This window comes from Geotrypetes seraphini, chromosome 10 (genome assembly GCF_902459505.1).
Source record: "Geotrypetes seraphini chromosome 10, aGeoSer1.1, whole genome shotgun sequence".
Lineage (NCBI taxonomy): Eukaryota > Metazoa > Chordata > Amphibia > Gymnophiona > Dermophiidae > Geotrypetes > Geotrypetes seraphini.
Window position 1 is genome coordinate 116,130,778 of NC_047093.1, and position 23,756 is coordinate 116,154,533.

The 23,756-nt window shown below is 42.6% G+C and overlaps 1 protein-coding gene across 1 annotated transcript in view; it reads right to left on the bottom strand.

The window, feature by feature from the left end:
• LMX1A (LIM homeobox transcription factor 1 alpha) overlaps positions 1-23,756 on the bottom strand; it is a 448,629-nt gene that overhangs the window by 43,322 nt on the left and 381,551 nt on the right. The window contains exon 5 of the mRNA XM_033959803.1: positions 11,760-11,837. Coding sequence (XP_033815694.1) covers positions 11,760-11,837 — 78 coding nt within the window. The remainder of the gene's footprint in view (positions 1-11,759; positions 11,838-23,756) is intronic.

Consider the following 23,756-nt stretch of genomic DNA (forward strand, 5'->3'; position numbering starts at 1 on the left):
GCGGAAATGTTCAATGGTCTATCCCGGGATTCCTCAATTTTTTCTTCTTCTTTGGATTGGGGCTTGGCGGGAAGATAATACACTCTTGTAAGAGGAGGTAAAGAGCTTTCAGGAATTTCCAATATTTCCATAAAATACCTTTTCACCATTTCTCTAGGGGAAGTTGACAAGATCTTAGGAAAATTTATAAATCTCAAATTGTTAGCTCGGCCATTATTCTCCAGAGCTTCCAGCTTCCTCCTGAGTATTATGTTATCTTTAACCAACAAATCTTGATTTTGTTTTAATGATGTTAGCTCCTTACTTGTATTTTGTGACTCTGTTTTTAACTGAGATATGTCCTGTTTTATCAATTTTATTTCTCCTTTCTGTTCTTTTAATTCTTTGTCCAAACTTTTTATTTGAGGATTTAAGGAATTCCCCAAATTCACTACCAAGTCCTATAATGCTTCAAGTGTAACTTTTGGGGGTTTAGTAGGAGAAAAAAGTTGTAATGGTGTAGTGTAAGACTGTTCTGAAGTTAGTTTTACCTCAGTGAGGTCTTGTATTCCCCCAACCTCCGTTGTCCCGGTCGCAGGTCCTAGCAGAGAGAGCATGTCACTCTGCGTTGTTCTATTCGGCGAGCCTTCCATGACAGCCTCTGGAGACAAAGAAGCTACCTCTTCGGGTGCATTCTGGTCCCGTGGAAAGCTAGCTGCCTGCGGCGTCGGTTGAAGGGGTGGCGTCCTGACGTCGGGGCTAAGGGTAACATCAAGCCCAGAGGATCTCACCACCGCACTACTCTCCGGCAGTGTCCCTAGCGAGCTGGCTCCCGACTCTTCCTGCTCCCGCTGTAGGCGCTGAAGAAAGTCGTCAATGGTAAGGGTCGCCGGGAGGCTCCTCCAACGTTCCTGCCCCGTCTCTTCGGCATTGTTGTAAGTAAGTCTCGACGGCATCCTCACTGCAGCAGAGATGAAGCGGCCATCTTGGATCGTGTAACTTTTATCACATTTTTTTTTAGCAGCGGCTACAGTGGTAAGAGTGTCGGAGCAGTTACCGCCATGGCTGGCACTAAAAACTGCACTATGGTTTTGTAAAAAGGGGGGAGGGGGGACGACAGCTAGTTACTAATAATTGTGGTTAACTGTAAAATGAATCAGTGGCCCACATTGATAACTTCCCCCCTTATTCTTCTAGGCACTAAGGCCTAAATTCTCTATTAGTACGTTTAACTTAGGCGTGCTTTGGACGTCCGGTAAACGTAAATACCAATTAACTATATTTAGGCGTGAGATAGACGTCCCGAAAAATAGACGTGCGCAAAATAGACGTCCCTCGTCGCGCAAAATAGACGTCCCTCAAAATAGACGTGCGCAAAATAGACGCAGGTTTCTGAACCGTCTCTAATGGACCCGTGATAGACGTGAGTACGGGTTTGTTTTTTGTTATTTGTTTTTTTTAAAAATTATACTTTATATATACTCTTTATTATCACACATTCAGCATTGATAAGTATAGGATGATGAAAAACATAACTAAAACACTGTATCAGAATTGTACAATTTACCATTAATACAAGGAAAAGAAATATGTTATGTTTCAAAGGAAAACTAGAAAATGAAACGTACCGAGTGGGTGTTGAACTTACATTATCAGTAATGGAAGGTGGGAACCAGTAGATGTGTGCTACACAGAAAGCTATACAGGAATGTCATACTCACCTCCTATTAGAAGTGGAAAGGATAGGACTTTGAACACCATATAGACTTTTTATAAACTTCGTTTAACTTCCACAAAGACTGGCAGGAAAGGCACCCTAAGTCATCCAATAAGCTTTCTCTCGATTTGCCAGAGACATTATTTCAGAGAGGATAGTTTAGAAGTGATATCTTGCTCCAAAGAACACTCTCCTGGTCTTAAAACATTCCTACTATCAGCTCATTCTTCACAACAAGAAACACAATCAAAACACAGATTCAACCTGAATGTGGCTTCCAGTTCACAGGAAGAGGAAATAGCAAGCAGCACAATGCTGATCTCATTGTGACATCATCAAGGTGCACCTGGAAGGTAGATATGCCACAAGTAAAAGACAAGCCAGGACTTGAACTCACAACCTACAGATGATCGAGATAGTGCTTTTACTCACTGACCTACACCTGTGTCTCTAATTCCTCTGTCATAGCATACCTTAGTAATGTGCTAAAGTATACTCTACTTAGCTATCATATCACAGTCAGTTGAGGCAAAAGACTGGTAGCTCAATGGTGTAAAGCACTGTTGTCACGGATGCAACACCCATATTCTTAAGTATGGTTCAATAAATGTAATACAGAGTCAAAATTATGCTGTTTATTTTATCAAACCCAAGCTCAACTTTTTAATGTATTGTGTATAGTCTCGCTAATGTGTTTGTGATGAAAATTAGATGTGATACGTGTATATATATAAACCCTAGCCACGCATGCGCACATACCTGCGTGCTTCTGTGATCTCTGCTCTGTGATCAGTAGGTCTGTGGCCAGCAGGAGTGCAGATGCAGCAGCCAGGTGACTCCCCCCCTCCCTCCCTCCCTCCCTCACCACCAAAATCACCACCGCCAAAGCTTCCTCCTTCTGGCCAGCCGGGAGGAGGGCTCCGAGTCGCTGAAGACTGTCCCAGATCACTCATAAATTAACCTTTTCATCTGAGGTGTGAGGCTGCGGTGACCTTGCTCCCCGGCTCACTAAGGTTTCATCTTAAGAAATTCAAATGCATTGTAGAAAATGCAAGTGACTATTCTGTGTCATCCTAGACACCCCTGCAACACCCCAACAACACACTCCTGCAGCATAAACCCCTCATGTTATAATCAAGTAAAAGACAAGCTGCGAGTTGAACTCATAACCTATGGATAACTGGTACAGCTTGTTTACTAACTGAGCTACCGAGCTACTTAACTGTAGCCCTAACCCTAACCATAAAGTAGCATCTGACATTATAGAAGCCGTTAGAATTTTGAAATCGTTTTGGACGTTCATTGGGTGTTCTTAGATCAAATATACCTGTAGATACTTGCAATGATTACCCCTTGTCAAAGCTTGTACCTAAAGCCATTTCTGGAGACTCCCATTCCCAAGTCCCCACCATAGCTCAGTGCTTAAAAGCACTGCTTGTATCTTCCCCAAAGGTCAGGGGTTCAAGTCCTGACTAAGGTTACCAAAGACAGAATATGATTTTGTTTTTCCACCCACCCATGCATAGCTAAGCTAAAATATGTGAACCTCACTTCCCAATCTTCATTTATTTAATTTACAAATTGTCATTGTGTTTCATTAGGTTTACATGGTAAGCTTCTAAGCGTTCTGCTGTACTTTTTTGTATAACAGCTATATCGGCGTGGTTTAGGATGTAATCTATAGTGTTGATGTAGCGCGGAGCGGCTGCTGCAAGCACGCCCAAGCGGCACAAACACGTCATCGCGTTTTTATGCGTTGTGACGTCATAGAATCGCCCGTTCTTCATACGCAGTTATTTCTCCTAAAATGGCTGCCAGGAGACAGCCAAACTTCACCACTGAAGACTCCAGGCTGCTGGCCAGGCTCTTTTTAGTGCATGAGCACCACTATTTCAGAGTGGCAGGCCATCGCAGGTCATACCTGCAGTTCAGGGACTCCTGGACCCGCCTGACCCGGCGCTACAATCGTAGAGCCTCCTGTCCCAGGGAAGTAAGTATTCCAAGTCAGGCCCTCACAAATAATCATGTAAAATGTAATGATGGAAACCTGTCTCAATCAAATTGTTCATGTTTTTGTGGGTAAATTTTGATTCCTTTTAAAAACTACAATTGTGCATAATAAATCTTTTACATTGAATACTGAAATTAAAGCACATCCCAAAGGAGCAGTAGTAGGATTTCAAATGACAAATTCAGCTCCTAGAAGGCATCTATTCCATTCACAACATGCACACAACTAATTTTTGGGTCACAAGCTTCACATTTGTAATCGAAACATCTTGACATCAACTTTCCCAAAGTGCTGCTATGTCATTTCAAATACCTTAAACACTCCTGTATCAATCTGCTGGTCTAGGGAGATAGTGGCATGACATTTAAAGTGACAGCGTCAGTACCCTGACGTCAGGGGTTTCAAGCCACGCTGCTCCTTCTGACCAAACTATTTTATTGCCCCTGCTGCATGATTGTAAGCTCACCAGGACATGCTGTAATGTGGGGCAGTGCTGATAGGCTACAGCCTCAGCACCCTGGGGTTGTGAGTTCAATCCCACCTCCTCCTTGTGATGCTGTCCATATCACCTCACACACCCCCCCTCCCCCCCCCCCCCCCACTGTCCCAGGTACAGTAGAGAGATAGCGATGCCTCCAGCACAGAAAGGGGAAATGCTGGAGTACGTGAATAAATTCATGTAAAACATGTGGCAGAAGGGGGTGGAGGCAGACAGCAAAGCGGATAGGGGCTCTTGGAGGGCAGTGTACTCCATTTTTATGTGCTTATAGAGGTCAATACTTAAGTAAACATGTTATGCCATAGTGCTAGATGGCACTCATCATATCCCTCCCTCTCTGTTCTTTCTCTCTCTCTATTATCCAGGTTGAGGATCTCAGGAAAAGGGGGCGACTGCTGAGGCGCCAGGAGCGGGCCTTCCTTGAGGGGGTGAGGGAGGAATTGCGTGCAGAAGCCGGTGAGTAATGAGTCCAGCGTGTGTTTCTTTGTGATCAGCCTACCAGAATAAATAAATGAAAATGCTTGAGTAGCTGTAAACCATTCTTAATCATAAAATCTGCAGTAAAGCTGCTATTGTGATATCATGTCACAATGGCTTTATGGTGTTCTACTTGCCTCACTTACTTACGCTACATTTTGATGTTGACAGTGGAGTAGGTGCTTTGCATCCTGTTATTAGCATTTGAAGAAAATAACGTAGTAAATAATGTCATGTTCAAAAGTGTTGTGGACATATCTGACTGTATCCTATTTCTCTCTTGTCAAGCAGCAGCGCAGGCACCCCCTCAGGAGGCCCCGCAGGTGATGGAGGGAGCCCCACCCTGGTCCTCGGCAGAGGAGGAAGAGGAGATGGAGGAGGAAGAGGAGGAGATAGAGGAGGAGATAGAGGCGGAGATGGAGGAGGAGATGGAGGAGGAGGAGGAGGCCTGGCAGCCCTCAGGACCACCCACACCACCACTGCCCCCTGGACCTCCACCACTGCCCCCACCACTGCCCCCTGGACTGCCTGCCCCACCACTGCCCCCTGGACCCCCACCGCCTGCCCCACCACTACCTCCAGGACCACCACCACCATCCCCTGTTGGACCTTCCCCTTCCCCCACCCATAGCCCTTCCCCTCACTCTCCTGCCCTTCCTGTTCCCATCCCACCCCCTTTCCTTGCTGTTCCCCCCCAGGAGCAGCCCGACCAGCCTCAGGAGGGGGTGGCCAGGGAGATGGCGGCCTACTCTGCCATCTTGGAGGAGGTGCAGGTATTGAGAGGGTGTGTGGAGAGGATGGAACATGCCCTCTTGCGGCTGATAGCCGAAAGAGGGCATGGTGCCAGCAGCCATACACCCTCTCAATGACTGCACCTCTTCCGCCCCCCTCGCCTGAGGTAGCTCAAGCTGCTCTTGGGGGGCACCCACCCTTTTTCCCTGCGTTATATGTTATGTTATATATGTAAATAGTTTTTTTAAAAAGTTTACGTTTTTAAAAGTTTTAATAATTTAATAAAAATATTGGTTTATATTTACTTTAAACTTTCCTGTGTGGTTTTAGCCTTGTAGCATCATCAGCTTAGTGGACAGAGTCCAAGGTAGATAGGGGTTCAGGAGGGACTGCTGAATGGGCCCTTTTCACTATAACAACAAGGTGACATATAGAAAGTTTGACAATCTTTATTGGGGTCTGTCATTCATTCTATTACCTGCTAGCCACTCTGATGTCAAATCATTGCAGAATCTAGGAAAAAACCAAGTGAATGCAAGGGTATATGCAACTGTAGGTAGATGACGACATCTCAGCTATGATGTGCAAAGTAAGCCAGTCCCTGTTCCAAAGTAAATGGCTACATAAGGAAGAGAATATAAGTCACTGTGGTAGATTTGTTGTTAAGGAATAGGGTTATTTCTAGTAAGAGTTGGCTCCACACCAGGAGAATCCAAATGAGACATGTGGGTTTTTCTTCCTTTCAATGAAGGTGATGGAAGTAAAGGCCAGATCCCTCAATCTATCCTCCTGGTTCTTGAGCTACACTATTTTGGTAAAGCAGGTGTGGAAACCACAAAGATGCTCACAGCTGCACTGCTCTCAGTACTATAAAAACTCCATCTGACAATACTGCAGTTGCCTGTGTAAGACACCTGAAAACTGAAAAGAGGAGAAGCTGGTTTACACAACGTTCACAAACAGGGGGGTTCAACCCCAAAGGTCCTCCCTTCCCTGAAGCAATGTGTTAACCTCATATATGTTGAGCTGCTTAGATGTCACCGTGGTATAGGTGTTAAGGCAATAACCTTAACTTGCTGATGGTGTGGGTTAGTATCACCTGTAATCCTCCACTGCTACTGTTTAGAACTCATGTGAGGGAATAGACTAACTGAAAACAAAAAGTTTGTGTGCATATAACAGCAGGAATGCGTGCCATGGTGTTCTATGAGGCCAACAATATCAATTTACTATTGTTCCTGAAAGTCATCAAGGATACCTGTGTGAAGAGAACAATAGAAGTGTGAAACATTTATTTCACTCATCAGAAGAGTGACTCAAGTGAAGAATAGTAGAGTAAGCAAATAAAGGTTACCATATATATTCTCACCTACAACTGTTTGGCTAGGTGCAAACTGGTGTGCTGAGCTGCTGCTCTGGTCTGAAATGAAGAATAGAGAGAAACTGTTAACAAAGACCTATGTCTCCTAAATTAAACACTGAAGTTGTGGCAGAACACACACCTAGAAGTAACAGAGCTGCTAACATACCTTTAGATTCCTTATTAAAAATGGCAGCCATTAGCCACTCATTAGGAGTTTTCCACCTGAACCATGTTGATTGGATATCCATTGAATGGCAGTGTTCCCCCCCCCAACATACCCGACCTATTCTTATCAATGAGTTAGTACACAGAACCATTCCTCACCTGATTTTAATTTGCCTGTAATTTGATTCTACAAAGAATTAACTTTAACTCTGAGTAAACCCTCTCAGATGTATGAACACATCCATTTTATTTACATATCCATTTGTGTACCAGCAAAATATATACCAGCATGGTCTTTATCAGTCTTCTCAGTCATTTTTATCAGCCCTGTGGAATGGAGAGTAGGAGATATCAGAAATAAAATAACTAGTATAAACAATAGCACACAATGAAAGGCCATAAAGAGAAGTCAGTTTTTGTTGGTTGGTTTCTTTAGTTCTATGATAGTTCAAAGTAGCTTACAAAATATCATTCTCACCTGGACTTACTATCTGAGCTGCTTCTAGAAAAGATAAAACAACATATTAGAATGGCCAGTATTAATGGCTCTGTGGAATAGAGGGAAATGGGAGGCAGAGATAGGGAAAGAAATGTAAAAGACTAAGACAGAGTAAAGTCTCAAACATCTGCATAAGCAATAGGATAGAATAGAAAGGAAACACTGCTCACCTGGACCTTCTTATACCCATGCACGCCTATGTAGCGTGTGACGTCATCATAGCAGGAAAACTTTCTCTATGCCTATTGGGCGCCGTTCGGGTGCGGTTCCTTAGCCCGCTTCCTAACCACGCCCATCACACCTCATTGGTTGTTGTACAGGGGGTGTGTTTGAACGTGTTCTACAAGTAGCCTGAAAAGATGGCTACACCTTGCAACATGGCTTCAAAGCGAAAATCGAATTTCTTGCATGGAGAGTTGCAGATATGGAAAATGGAGGTGGGGCAGACAATGACATTATGAAAGCAGGGAGAGTGGTGGGTGTGGGCATCTGTGTGTAACCTGACCTGGCCCCTTCTTTTCCCTAACAATTTATTCCCCTCCACACTTAACACAAAATTTAAGTCCCCAACAATCCCTCACACCAACACCCAGAAAAATCCATAAACTAAGGAAATACAGATAATGGGGGTGGGGAGGAGTGTCAAAGGCAGAAGGGAGTATAAAGGAGAACAAGCAAGTCATAGCACAAAGTTTCATCATTGAGGAAACAGAACACCACAAACACCAACTCACATGAGGGGGTCTTACATAGGCAAAATGGCTGTGCCAAAGCTTTCTATATACTAAGCACGCCTAATTAGCGGCGGACGTCATAGAAACCGTTAGGATTCAAATCTAATTGGATGTGCATTGGATGTGGTTTTGCAATATACAGCTGTAGTGACGTTGTAGTCATTTCCTTCACATCTCTAAGCTCTATGTTCTAAACAAAGTTACCTCTATAGCTCTATGCCTTAAGGCATTGCTTTTTCATCGTCCATACATCAGGGGGTTCAAGTCTTGAGTAAGGTTAGCAAATAGGTTATATTCATTTCTCAGCCAGGACACCTGGTAACTCTTTAGCCTTGCCTTTACATATCAATATTTTGCTTCAGCTTTTATTATGTGCAGCCCATTGTCTAATAGTTAATGCAACCTGTTCTCTCTCATGCTGAACACCCTCCCCCCACCAAAAACATCCCCCCCTAACTGGATCATTCTTCAACACCTGTCCAAGCCCTCTGAAGTTTGATTTAACTCATAGAAAACAAATATGAAATATGTATTAAAGAATTGCAGCACAAATAACGCCTAAACGGAACAGATTATTTACAGTCCTATATGCATTAGTACAGTGCTCAGAATGAAGATTAGCGTGTAAGAAAAACAGAGCTCCACCTCACATGCATTCAAGCACACTTGGGAATATGGGTTTGGGGCTCAGTGAAAGCAGCACTTTTAGCCATTGAGCTAACACTCTTTTGTCTCAGCCTACTATGACATTATAGCTAAACTCCTTTTCCCTTAGCACTTCACTAAGATATGATATGACAAGGGAACGAGAGGAATTGGAGGTGTGGGTCAGTGAGGAAAGGCACTCTCTACCAATCTTGCGGCCTTTGAGGGTTCAAATCCCAGCCTGTATTTTACTTGTGGCGTATCAGCCTTCCAGGTGCACTTTGATGATGGTTTCCACTTCTTATAGGAGTTGAATATAACATTTCTCCATTTAAACATGGCATACGTTGTTAGTTTTGATCGTGGTAAAGTATACATTTCTGAAATGGTGAAGAAACAATAATATACAACGTCAGTAAGCGGTATAAGCAAATCCAAACTGCTATAAGCGCAAGAAAGCATTTGTAGCTCAACACGCTAATGCTCCTTTTCTGAGCTTTGCCATCTAAAACTCCCCGGTTTGACTCCCACCTTTGCTCATTTTAATAAGGTCCTAGTTTTTTCCTATTAGATCTTATAACATTTCCCTTTGCAGGCAAACCTATTTTCAACTTACCATGGCTCGGACATCCTAAGCAGTGATGAGAGAAACCTTTCCTCTGACAGCAAGATGACATTTGTGGATCGCCTGGTTAATGTGCTCTCATCACTGCGTAGGATGTCCGAGCCATGATAAGTTGAAAATAGGTTTGCCTGCAAAGGGAAATGTTATAAGATCTAATAGGAAAAAACTAGGACCTTATTAAAATGAGCAAAGGTGGGAGTCGAACCGGGGAGTTTCAGAGGTCAGAGCTCAGAAGAGGAGCATTAGCATGTTGAGCTACACATGCTTTCTTGTGCTTACAGCAGTTTGGATTTGCTTATACCGCTTATTGTTTCTTCACCATTTCAGAAATGTATACTTTACCACGATAAAAACTAACAAAGTATGCCATGTTTAAATGGAGAAATGTTATATTCAACTCCTATAAGAAGTGGAAAGCATCATCAAAGTGCACCTGGAAGGCAGATACGCCACAAGTAAAATACAGGCTGGGATTTGAACCCTCAAAGCCCGGAAGTTTGGTAGAGAGTGCCTTTCCTCACTGACCTACAGCTACAATGCCTCTGGCTCCCTTGTCATATCATATCTTAGTGAAGTGCTAAGGGAAAAGGAGTTTAGCTATAATGTCATAGTAGGCTGAGACAAAAGAGTGTTAGCTCAATGGCTAAAAGCGCTGCTTTCACTGAGCCCCAAACCCATATTCCCAAGTGTGCTTGAATGCATGTAAGGTGGAGCTCCATTTTTCTCACACGCTAATCTTCATTTTAAGCACTGTACTAATGCATATATAGGACTGTAAATAATCTGTTCCGTTTAGGCGTTCTTTGTGCTGCAATTCTTTAATACATATTTCATATTTGTTTTCTACTTGAAAACGTTCCAAATCTTTAAGCATTCCTTTGCTTAAACTTATTTGAGTTCATCCTGATATGATACCTAATGAAGCACAGACAGCTCAGTCAAGCAGCTGTAGCTCTATCGGTTAGGAGCCCAGCCTTTGCTGCTAACATCCAGAGGTTGTGGGTTCAACACCCACCACATCTTTTAATTGTGGCATATTACTTTGGAAGATGCAGATTGATGAGGTCACAATGAGGTCAGTTTTGTGCAACTGAACACCTCCATTTTGCAATGAGGGAAGCTGGAATGTTAAGGTGTGTATCTGTTTATTCTCTTTTTAAGTGCTGATAATGTGTGCTGGTTTTTCTTTGCTTTCAAAAGAGAGCCGATTGCACTGCTGTTTGTTGAGACAAAAAAGGGGGATGTAAAAGCCATGTGAAAATTATATTATGGTTTGGGCTGAAATGTGGTTTGTTATCCATGCAATATAATGTGTTCCATTGTTATGGAGTCATTATATTTATTAGGACAGAGAAAATATGAAAACTACCTATTGAAATTCACTATTGGAATTATTGATGAAAAAACACAGTGGACGTCTGCCTCGCGTGTAACAAAGAGCCGCAATTACGATAGTTGAAACGGCATTGAAATCCAAGTTAGACCAGGGTTTCTTACGTCTACATAATTCACGAGATTTAGACGCACAGGTTCGCCCAGGTAGCGCCTATCCAGCGTCCCCACGTGGCACGCCCACGGAACGCCCACGGAACGCCCACGTCCACAGCTGCAGACGGGACTATGCTTTCGATAGACGTTAGTTCGTTATGTACTACCTAGGGACGTCTATGTGTCGTTCATTACCCAATTAACATTAATTAAGACCCTTAACTCCGTGATTATTCAATTATATCCGACGTCCAAAGCACGCCTAAATTAAACGCAGTAATAGAGAATTTAGGCCTAAATGCAATAGGTTTGTTTGATATTGTGGTTTAGATCCTGCAAAAACTTTATATATCATGCACACCAATTTAAAATTGATGGATGATTATACTGGTAACCAGTGCAATTGAATTGGTAATGGAGTTGCTCTATCATATTTGCAGTATCTTTTTTATATACATGTAGGGCAATTCTATAACAGGATGCCTATTTAAAAAAATAACAATGTCAACACATAAATGCCGAAACACCAGGACGTGCTGGCTTCATCTCCCTCCCTTAAATTGGTTCCCTGTAAAAATCACAACATTCTAAAGTCCTATCAGAAAGCAAGTCATATAAAGGTCCTTTTATTAAGGCTCGCTAACCAATTTAGTGCACGCTAAAGATTAGCTTATATTATATTATATTATTTTTTATATTATATTATATGGGCGCCTTAGCATTTAGCGTGCTAAATCGGTTAGTGAACCTTAATTAAATGACCTCTCAGTTCTTTCCACAATTTATGATGCCAAGCATTTTTTTAAAAAGAATTTCTCAATTTACCTTTGCTCTTTGGTTCTGGAACCAAACCTGTACAACTCGAACGCTTAATCCAGTCTCTGCTGCCAATGTCTCTCTTACCTTCACAAAAGAATAATAATGATACATTATTCAAGCAATGGAGTAGCCGTACTTCCACCTCCACTAAGATCAGGAAAAGAATGAATGGGCTTAAATTACCTCACTAGAGACAGGTTGGATATTAGATAGGCCTATTCACTAATTTTATCTGCAGGTAAAATGAGAGTGGGTCAAGGATGGAGTGAGAAATAGAAAATATATAGATTTGATTTTCATATCACCACGTGTTTTCCATATATTCCTAGGGCAGGTACAAAATTCATGGGCATTTTTGTACCTATGTACCTCACGTGTTTAATTTTCAAAGTAAGACTTCATATATGGTATAGGAGTACAAAAGTGCCCATTAAATTTTCAGAAATGTAAATATTGCCCCCTCAAAAAAAATTTAAAGGGGGAAATCATCAAAGTGGCTGCACTACTGCAATTCCCACAAGTACGTATTACCTGTGTGATTTACATCGAAAAGTTAAACTGTACAGATAGAGCAAATGGTGTTCAAAACTCAGTCCTCCCCAAAAAATTGGCACTCACAGATGAGCACCCATTAAAGAAGAGCACGAGTACTAATTTTAGCACCAATATTTGAGCACCAGGACTTACACCTCCTAAAACCAGGTGTAATTACTTAGTGCCCAATTTGGATGCACAGCTCCAGGATTTTATAACTCTGCAAATTTTAGGAACCCTCCTGACCCACCCATATACTTCCCATGGCCATGCTCCCTTGGGTTGCACACTATGGGCTCCTTTTACAAAGGTGCACTAAGAGTTTTAGCACACGCTAACCATGCACTAAACGCTAACGTGTGCATGTTATTCTAAGGATATGTTAGTGGTTAGCGCACATATATATATAACGCATGCTAAAACACATAGTGCACCTTAGTAAAACAGGGGGGTTGAGATTTGAATGCACATTGCTATGGTGAAATGGTGCCAATTATTTATTTATTACATTTTTATTCCGCTTTAAATCAATTAGTGCCAATGGCTCATTAGCCAATTTAGTTAGGCGCACACCTTAGATTGGTGCCCAAGTATTGGCACAAAATTTGAGTGCTATATATAGAAACCAAGGCATAATGTTGCTTTGATTATTGCACCAGAAAAAAATATCAGGAAAGAATTGTGAAGGTGAAGGAAGCTATTAGAGCTAAAAGAAAATCCTTCAGAAAGTAGAGGAAGAATCTGACTGAAAATAATTGTAAACAGCACAAGGAATGTCAAATCAAATGTAAGGCACTAATAAGGAAGGCGAAGACAGACCTTGAAAAGAAGATTGTGCTGGAAGCAAAAACACCCAGTAAAATTTTTAAAAAATATATTAAAAGCAAGAAGCTGGGTAGAGAATCAGTTGGACTGCTAGATGACTGAGGGATAAAAGGGACTCTCAGGGAAGACAAGGCCATAGCAGAAAGATTAAATTAATTCTTTACCTCGGTCTTTACTGAGGAAGATGTGGGGGAGTTACTGGTGCCAGAAATGATATTCAATTTTGATGAATCGTAGAAACTCAAAACAAATCTCTGTAATGCTGGAAGATGTAATGGGTCAATTTGGCAAACTAAAAAGTAGCAAATCACCTAGACTGGATGATATACACCCCAGAGTGCTGATAGAATTGAAAAAAATGGACTTGCATAGGTATTGTTAGTAATCTGCAATTTTTTAAAAAAAATCTAGCATAGCACTGGAAGACTGGAAGGTTCCAGAGGTGATTCAGGAAATTATAGACCGGTGAGTCTGACGTCGGTGCCAGGCAAAATGGTAGAGACTATTATAAAGAACAAAATGACAGAACATATACATAAGCATGGATTAATGAAAGAAAACCAGCATGGATTTACTGAAGGGAAATCTTGCCTTACCAATCTACTGCATTTCTTTGAAGAGAAAGATCAACCGGTTGATATTGTGTATTTGGATTTTTAAAAAGCATTTGACAAAGTACCTCATGAAATACTTCTGAGGAAATAAGAAAGTCATGGGATAGGAGGAAATGACCTATTATACTGTAGATTAAGAATTGGTTGAAAGACAGATAACAGAGAATAGATTTAAATGGTAAATAGTGGTATCCCCCCAGAAAAACAAATTGGCAGAGTCCCCTTGCTTTCAAAACTTATCCAAACCCAAGCAAAAAACAAATGTGTGTGTGTGTGTGTTAAAGCCTCAGGAAATTTCCTCAGACTAAAGAGGGTGCTCACTTCATCGGCAAAAAACCTCCAGTTTAAAGAACATATAAACGTTTCAACACTCGTTCTTCCACTTTAAACTGTTCAATATTTATGAATCCACAACTTAAAGTAAATCAGCAGCTTGACTTCAGTGGTGCAAGTTGGCGTCCATTGGTCCCATCGACAATGGCCAGCATTTTGCCATTCTGCTGCGTCAGGATTTTTGGACCATGTAGAACAGGCACACAATCATGCTCACCCTAGATGCCAAAGGAGTAAGAGGTCTGTGCTGGGATCACTGATTTTTAACATATTTATCAATGATCTAGAGATGGAAATAACTAGTGAGCTAATTAAATTTGTTGATGACACAAAGTTGTTCAAAGTTGTTAAATTGCCAAGAGGATTGTGAAAAATTGCAAGAGTACTTTGTGAGACTGGGAGACTGAGCATAAAAATGGCAGATGATGTTTAATGTGAGCAAATGCAAAGTGATGCATGAGGGAAACAGGAACCCAAACTATAGCTACGTTATGCAAGATTCTATGTGGGGAGTCACTGCCCAGGAAAAGGATCTAAGTGTCATTGTTGAGGATATGTTAAAACCTTCAGCTCAATGTGCAACGGCGGCTAAGAAAATAAATAGAATGTTAGGAATTATCATGAAAGAAATAGAAAACAAAGATGTAAATGTTATAATGCCCTTGTATCACTATATGGTATGGCAGCACCTCAAATACTGTGTGGAATTCTGGTTGCCCTATCTCAAAAAAAGATATAGTAGAATTAGGAAAGGTACAGGAAAGGGCAACGGAAATGATAAAAGGAATGAAACAACTTCCCCATGAGGAAAGGCTAAAGTGGCTAGGACTCTTCAGCTTGGAGAAGAGATAGTTCAGGGGTGATACGATAGGGGTTTATAAAATACTAAGTGGAGCAGAAAGGGTAGATGTGAATCACTTGTTTACTCTTTCCAAAAATACTAGGACTGTGGGGCATGCGATGAAGCTACTAAATACTAGATTTAAAACAAACTGGAGAAAATATTTCTTCACACTACGTGTAATTAAACCTTGGAATTCATTGTTGGAGAATGCGGTAAAATCAGTTAGCTTAGCAGGGGTTAAAAAAAAAAAAAAGGTTTGGATAAATTCCTAAAAGGGAAGTCCATAGGCCATTATTGAGATGGCTTGGAGAAATCTATATAGAACAAAAATCCAAGAGCAACAAAAAACACTGTGGAGAAGTGATGTTTCTAATATGGACTTTATTGATAAACTAGTCTTTAAGCCTGTTACATTAACGGGTGCTAGAATAGATGTGTCTGTCTTTCTTTCTGTCTCTCTGTCTCCTTGGCCGCTGTCTGTCTGTCTTTCTTTCTTTCTGTCTCTCTCTCTCTCTCCTTGGCTGCTTTCTGTCTGTCTTTCTTTCTGTCTCTCTCTCTCTCCTTAGCCACTGTCTGTCTGCCTGTCTTTTTTTCTTTGTCTCTCTCTCATTGGTCACTGTCTGTCTGTCTGTCTTTCTGTCTTTCTCTCTTTGGCCGCTGGCTATCTGTCTGTCTTTCTGTCTGTCTCTCTGGCCCCCTGTCTGTCTGTAATTCTTTCTGTCTGTGTCTCTCCCTGGCCCCTTGTCTGTCTGTCTTTCTTTCTGTCTGTCTCACTGTCTCTCTCCCTGGCCCCCTGCCTATTTCTCTCTGGCCTCCCCGAGCAAACCAAGATTGCTGCACACCCCTCCCTCCAAAGCTGCCCCTATTCCCTCTTCCCTCCACTTATTTCTGTCTGTCTCTCTCCCTTGCCCCCTGCCTGACTGTATTTCTTTCTGTCTGTCTCTCTCCTTGGCCCCCTGCCTGCCTGTATTTCTCTGTTGTGCCATGCCTGCCTGTCTCTCTGTGGCCCCCTTCTGTTTCCCCCCCTCCCTGAGCAAAGCATGATTGCTGTCTGCCCCCCCCAGCACACCCCTCCCCCCAAAGCAGCCCCTTTTCCCTCTCCCCCTCCACTTATTTCTGTCTGTCTCTCTCCCTGGCCCCCTGTCTTTCTTTCTGTCTCTCTCTCTGTCTCTCTCCTTGGCCCCCTGCCTGCCTATATTTCTCTGTTGCGCCATGCCTGCCATGATGCCCCCTTTCCCTCTCCCCTCCACTTCTTACTAGCATGGGACACATGATTGCTGTCTGCCCCGCAACATACCCCTTCCTCCAAAGCAGCCCCCTATCCCTCTCCCCTTCCACTTCTTAACAGCATGGGACACCTCGCAGCCATTGCTGACAAACCGCCGCTTCTTACCAGCATGGGACACCTCGCAGTCGTTGCTGACACAAACCACCGCTGAATTCACTGCATGTGCCCTAAGCCGCACGCGCCGCAAGCTGCCCCAAACTGGTGCATGCACCGCAAGTCGCCCCAAGATGGTGCATGCGCCACAAGCCACCCCATGCACCTCAAATGGAATTTGGCATGGAGGCACATATCACGGCGGCAGGGATCACGGCCTCCTAAGTGCACATGCGCGCTTAGGGTTTTATTATAGAGGATGGTAATTGACAATCCACGTGAAAAACTCTAGAACCTATTCCACAGCAAACTTTGGACCCTTTGGAGAAATCCACTGCTTGTTCTTAGGATAAGCAGCATAAAATTTGTTTTACTATTTGGGATCTAGCTTGGTACTTGGGACCTGGGTTGGTCACTATTGGAATCAGAATACTGGACTTCATGGACCTTTGGTTTGTCTCAGTATGGCAATTATTATGTTCTTATGCTCTCTGCATGTAATTTATCCATTGTTAGTTCTTACTATATGAAATGTATTTTGTTGCATAGTCCATCCTCTCCCACCCCCATCAATTTCTCCAAGCAATGTGGATAATTTTGCCCATATTAAGGGAGGGGTGGTAGTTTTTAAAGTATTTTTTTAGACATGGGAATGATTTGGAAATTATCCTCAAAAGCTCTTAAAATTATAACAAATTGATTTAACATATTTATTTTAGTTCAATCTTTTTATTTTTAATTTATTTATTTATCGCTTTTAAAAATTTTTCAAGAAGACCTCTTGTACAGAATATTGAAAAAGAAACAGGAATAATAATTTTAAACAAAATACTAGTATAAAATAGGAAATACAATTCTTAGTCAATACTATTAATCCCATATATAGATCCAAGAATTCTAGTGAGTTAAAATAAAAAATAAGTCACATCAATTTAGCAAGAAAAGCAAATATCTAACTGCGGTATTAGGAGTATTTCTAATTACTTTGAGTCATTGTTGCTGTTATTTCATTTATCTCAAGGCGTTTCGTAGAGAGGAACCCTGTTAACTGAGATGGATCAAAGAATACATATGTATTGGATCTATTTATCTATTTATGTAAATGTATTTAACAATACATTTACAGGGATATTGCAAGAGAAAAACACCTCCCATCATTGTTACCCCTGGTTTAAGGAGCAAGAATTGTCGTCTACATTTTTGGGTGTCCTTAGTCACATCTGTATCTTTAATCCCAAAAATTCGTTATGTCTATTTTTGAAGAACAACTTCAATAGCCAATCTCTATCAGGCAATAAAGCCACCATTAGTATAAGCATAGCAGGTTTTACTATGTCCTTCAATGATATTTCCAGGATTGCTGTATCATCCATTTGTAAATCCTGTTTTTGGAGAACATAAGAATTGCCATCTCCGAATCAGACCCTGGGTCCATCAAGTCCGGTGATCCGCACACGCGGAGGCCCTGCCAGGTGTACCCTGGCATAGTTTTAGTCCCCATATCACTGTATGCTTCTCAAGGGAGATGTACATCTAATTTACCCTTACCCTTATCACATCTTAAGGAGATGTGCATCTAGTTTACCCTTAAATCCTAGAATGGTGGATTCTGCAATTACTTCCTCTGGGAGAGCATTCCAGGTGTCCACCACTTGCTGCATGAAACAGAACTTCCTGATATTCGGCTATGTCCTCTTGTCCGTGTCACATTGGACATTGTAAATAACTGCTTTCCCTGCTCCATTTTGTCGAATCCTTTCAGTATTTTAAAAGTCTCGATCATATACCCTCGCAGTCTCCTCTTCTCAAGGAAGAACAACCCAGTCTCCTAAGTCGTTCCTCGTAGTCCAGATTCTCCATACCTTTCACTAGCTTTGTTGCTCGTCTCTGCACCCTCTCTAGCAGTTTTATATCCTTCTTTAGGTATGGAGACCAATGCTGGACGCAGTATTCCAGGTGTGGTCTGACCATGGCTCTGTAGAGTGGTATTATAACTTTCTCTGATCTACTCGTAATTCCCAGTAGCAGAATCCAACAATCTTACAGTTCAAAACAGCAGCATAGATGGACCACTCTAAGGCTCTCAATTGGTGCCAAGTCACTTGAAAAAAAGCACATCAGGTACTGTGGGAACTGTTTTTTCTTTCATCTCTCCTAAATGCTGCTCTTCCTGAGGATTCTATCAGCTGGTTTAACACAGCAGCAAAGAGGGGCCACTCTAACGCTGTCCTCTAGTACCAAGTCACTTGAGAAAAAGCACACCAGGCTCTTAGGGAACTGTGTTTTCTTTCATCTCTCCTAACTGCTGCTCTTCCTGAGGATTCTATCAGCTGGTTCAACACAGCAGCAAAGAGGGGCCACTCTAAGGCTGTCCATTGGTGCCAAGTCACTTGAGAAAAAGCATACCAGGTTCTGTGGGAACTGTGTTTTCTTTCATCTCTCTAACTGTTGCTCTTATATCATAAGTGTGCTCAGTGCTCTAACTTAAAGATCATATAGTAATGACCAGTGGATTTGGTAACCATCACTGCATTCCCACAGTTGTTCATATTTCAATACTAAAGCTGGATAAAATGGCATTGCCAACACCTCCACGGTTCATAGACAGTAACGCGGAAGACAAAGGCGCGCGCCGACAACTGAGCGCAAGATGGAGGCACGCGCCGAAGAAAAAGACTGTTTTTAGGGGCTGCGACAGGGGTTTTTGTTGGGGAGCCCCCCCCACTTTACTTAATACAGATCGCGGCGGCATTGTGGGGGGTTATAACCCCCCACATTTTAGTGAAAACAAAACTTTTTCCCTAAAAACAACCCCCCAAACCCCCCACAATGCCCCCACAACGCGGCGCGATCTGTATAAAGTAAAGTGGGGGGGGGTTCCCTCCCACACCCCCCGTCGTAGTCCCTAAAAACAGTCTTTTCTTCGGCGCACGCCTCCGCATTGCGCTCAGTTGTCTTCTCGCGTCTTTGTCCCGGCGCGCTTTTGACCTGACACCCACCTCCACAACAAAAATCAACCAAGATGATAAAGTGGATGGAACTCCTCTTGTATGTGGAAAGCCTAAAGAGTTTAGGGCTTTTCAGCTTGGAAAATAAATGGCTGAGGGACAATATGATTAAAGTTTACAAGTAGATCGATTTTTTAGTCCATCAAAAATTTTAAAGACTAGGATCATTCGATGAATTTACAGGGAAGATACTTCTAAAACCAATAGGAAAAAATATTTTTTTACTCAGAGAATAGTTAAACTGTATAAGTGCCAAAAAAGGGCCCGCTGAGTGGATGGCGGCTGCCGAGATCAACTCAGTGGCCCGGCAACCTACCCACCCCCAATAGCAACCATAGCAGCAGGAGAGATGGCTCATCTCCCCTGCCGTGATGGCGATCACCCGAACTGCCGCAACCCATGGCAGGAGAGATGCCCAATCTCCCCTGTCGCGGTTTGTGGTAGTTTGACAAAATGGTGATCGCATCGTGGCAGGGAAACAGCCAATCTCTCCTGCCGCAATAACGATCCCGAAGTGCCGTCAACCGCGGCACTTAGGATCGTTATAGTGGCAGGAAAGATAGCCAATCTCTCCTGCCGCAATACATCACCCCCCCTTGACAAGATCGGGCCAGGAGGGAGCCCAAGCCCTCCTGGCCCTGCGACCCCCATCCCAGCCAAAAATGATCCGAACAGGAGGGAGCCCAACACCTCCTGCCCAGGCGACCCCCACACGGCCGAAAATGATCTGGGCAGGAGGGAGCCCAACCCCTCATGCCCAGATGACCCCCCTACACCCCACCCCCACTAAGATATGGGCAGGAGGGATTCCAGGACCTCCTGCCCTCGACGTACCCCCTCCCACAATCGCCCCCTGAACCCCCGATCGGCCCCCACCTGCCGACCCGCAATACCCCCCGCCGACCCCTCGACCCCCCCACCCCCAACCCTGCTCCCCGTACCTGTAAAAATAGTTGGACAGACGGACGGGTCCCAATCCCGTCCGTCCAACAGGCCCGCCATCCCTTAAATGGCAGGCCTTAGGGCCTGATTGGCCCAGGCAGCTCAAACCCTGACATAGGTGGGGCCTGAGGCGTCTTGGCCAACTAGAATCGTCCCAGTAGCCTTAGGCCCCTCCTGTGGGCGGGGCCTTAGGCACATGGGCCAGGTTGGGGGTGATCATGGGAGGGGGGTGCATCGAGGGAAGGAGGGCCTGGGATCCCTCTTGCCTGTATCTTAGTGGTGGTAGGGGGTTGCCTGGGCAGGAGGGGTTTGGCTCCCTCCTGCCCAGATCTTTTTCAGCCAGGGTGGGGGTTGCCAGGCCTGGAGGGCTTGGGCTCCCTCCTGGCCCGATCGCTCTCGGACACCGTGGATTTGCCGGGCCAGGAGGGTTTGGCCTGGCCCGATCGTTGCTGGGGTGGGGGGGATTCTGTAACCGGTGTTTTTTTTGACAGACACCAGTTACAGAATTCAGCTTTTAGGCGAAGGACTGGCCCCCTCCTTCGCCTAAAAGCCCCTGTTTTGGACGTTTGGGACTTAGGCTTTTTTTAGGTTGATTATATGGTGTAAGTTTAGATATAGTGGTGGTCTGGGCATTTAAACAACTGAACATAGAGGCAGGCTATTATCAAGAAACCCTCCTTTTTTTTTTTGATAATGGACATTTTCCCTGCTTCTACTTTCAACGTTTAGGGCCTTAGGCCAAAAGGAGACTTAGATGTTTTCTTTATTATGCCCCTCCACTGTTATTGTTCTTTCTGATATTACCAGGATTGGTTATAGCCTGCTTGTTTTTGCTATGTTATATTGTCATGCTACTTATGATAAATAAATAAGAATATTGAAAAAAGAAATGTAATTGGGTCACTAGAGTGAAGAAACATGAGATCGAGTGAATGGTCAGCTGCATGGCCAATGTGTACTGTGCTAACAATGTATCATTTTATTCTTATTAATATAATTAATTTGCCTATTTCTTAATTTACTGTGGTATTCTGAATGTGTACTACACTGTTTTTGGAAACAAACAGGAGAAACTGCCTTCACACCAGCAAAGCAAAACAACAAAGGTTCAGTCTCTGAACATCAATTGGTCACCTTTGTTGTTTTGTTTGCTCTACACTGTTTTTGAACATTTTACTATGGCCATCTTGTCTATAATTTTAAATTGTCTATATTTATTAAGATTTGGTTTATACGACTTTGGATAAATTGCTTAAAAAATGTGCTAAACAAATCTTGTTGAATAAATATTTATCCTACAGCAGATAGGTATCGTCTGTGTTCTGGGTATTTGCAATTAAATGGGTCTTTTCATCAAGCTGCAAGAAATGTTAGCCTTAATGTGCCCTTATACAGGGTTTTCTTAAGCACTAAGGCCATTTTTCTGCACAGCCAGAAAATGACTTATTTTCTGTTTTCCCAATTAATGGCTTTGTGCTAATGTTACTAACTCTACTTTACAGTTAAAAAGGATTGAAACCACATAGAGAGCGAATAACAATCTATCTGCAACAGTAACAGGTGGAGAAAAAAGCCTCAGAATAAAGTGAGTCATAAATGTGGAGGGGCATAATTAAAAAGTCTAAGTCCGTTTTGGGCCGAGGGTGCTAGTCGCCCAGTCGGCAGCATCCATTGCCTGATTTGGAGGATACTACCGGGGGGTTTGTGTGCCGGTCCCTGGTCTCCTGCAGCAGTGGTTTAAAGTTTGCTTTCCTACTTGCTGGCAGGCATCCACAGAGACGGACCCCCTGACGTCATTGGGTCCGTCTCCAACGCTTTAAAAATTAAGCCGCCGCCACGGCTGGACCGGGAGCCATTGCCTGATTTGGAGGATACTACTGGGGGGTTTGTGTGCCGGTCCCTGGTCTCCTGCAGCAGCGGTTTAAAGTTTGCTTTCCTACTTGCTGGAAGGCATCCACAGAGACGGACCCCCTGACATCATCGGGTCCATCTCCAACGCTTTAAAAACTAAGCCGCCGCCGTGGTTGCGCCCTTAGGGCATGCCCCTTGGAGCCACGAGGAGTCCGGGAATCGGCTGGTAATATAAAGGTCTTCCTATAATCTTTATATGACTGTTTAGAATATGGGGAAAAGAAAGATTAAACCAAAAAGCTCTACACCAGTGGTATCGGGTCCAATGGACAGACATTTATCATTATTTTCTGATAATCCACCTGTGGTACCACCAAATGTAGATTCCTCCTTGTCAGGAGCCTCAATAAGTCCCCTCAACCGTACTCCTCCCCTTCATCCGGTACCCAGTGATAGTGGGACTATTAACACTACTATATCCGATGCTCAAGTGGTTTCATCTACCCATTCAAGTAAATTAGTATATGCTGAAATACCTAAACCATTGATATTTTCTGGTGGAGTGGATGAAAACACACGAACAGAGGAAACACAGGATATTACTTTAAAAGACTTATGGTTAGGCATATCCAGAGTTGAAGGGTTTCTCAGGACAACGATGAAACAAATGGGAGACTTTTCTCAGTTAGTTTCTTCTAAATTAGAAAATGTGGATGCTAACCTAGGTTGTTTGGATAAACGATTAAATGTTGTGGAAAATCAATGTAATAATTTACAAGCTGTCTCGGTATCAGCTGTTAAAGATTCTACAGTGATACATTCTAAAATTGAATCTATGGAGAACATGAATAGAGTGAAAAATCTACACTTGCTCAATTTTCCAGTAACTCATTTATTGTCACCTGAGATTTTATTAAGAAAGTTTTTTAAAGAAGTACTGGGAATGACCAATGCTGAGAATTTTCCAATAAATAACTATTATTATATTCCCCCCCAAAAACTCGAATCTGCCCAGGAGGTGGACCATCTGACCACACCAGAGGTAAATTTGACTGAATTTTTGGAAGATATACAGGATGTGATCCAGAGTCGGTCCACCCTGGTAATAACTGCATGAGCGAGATGAATAAGATATTGATAATGAGACTTTACTTTAAAAACAGGTTAATGAAATTTTGTGGGGATTTGGTTAGGATTTTTCCGGATGTATCCAGAACCACACAGTTGAGGAGGAAATAATTTTTGAAATTGAAGGATAGAGTGTTGGCACTGGATGCATCCTTTTACCTGAAATTTCCCTGTAAATGCTTGATTAAGTTACAAGATATTAAATATTTTTTTTGGGATCCTATACAACTACAACAATTTTTAATTGCAAGAGAAAAGAAATAAAAATGAGATTTGTTTCACTTAGCTGAGAATATGAGGAGAATTAATATAAATAGTATCCCAGTTTAAGGAATGATTCAAGGCTCATTAGTATGAACCAGGAATTATTTTCCTTTATATTTCTTGAACTTTATTTTATTAGAAATAGCAAGATACACTCCCCATTAATGTGGGCTTGAAAGGAACTATGTATGTATGATTTGATTATGTATTGTTTTATGTGATTCTCCTTTTTTCTTTTGAATTATTGGATATTGTAATGTATTCAAAATTATTTAAAAA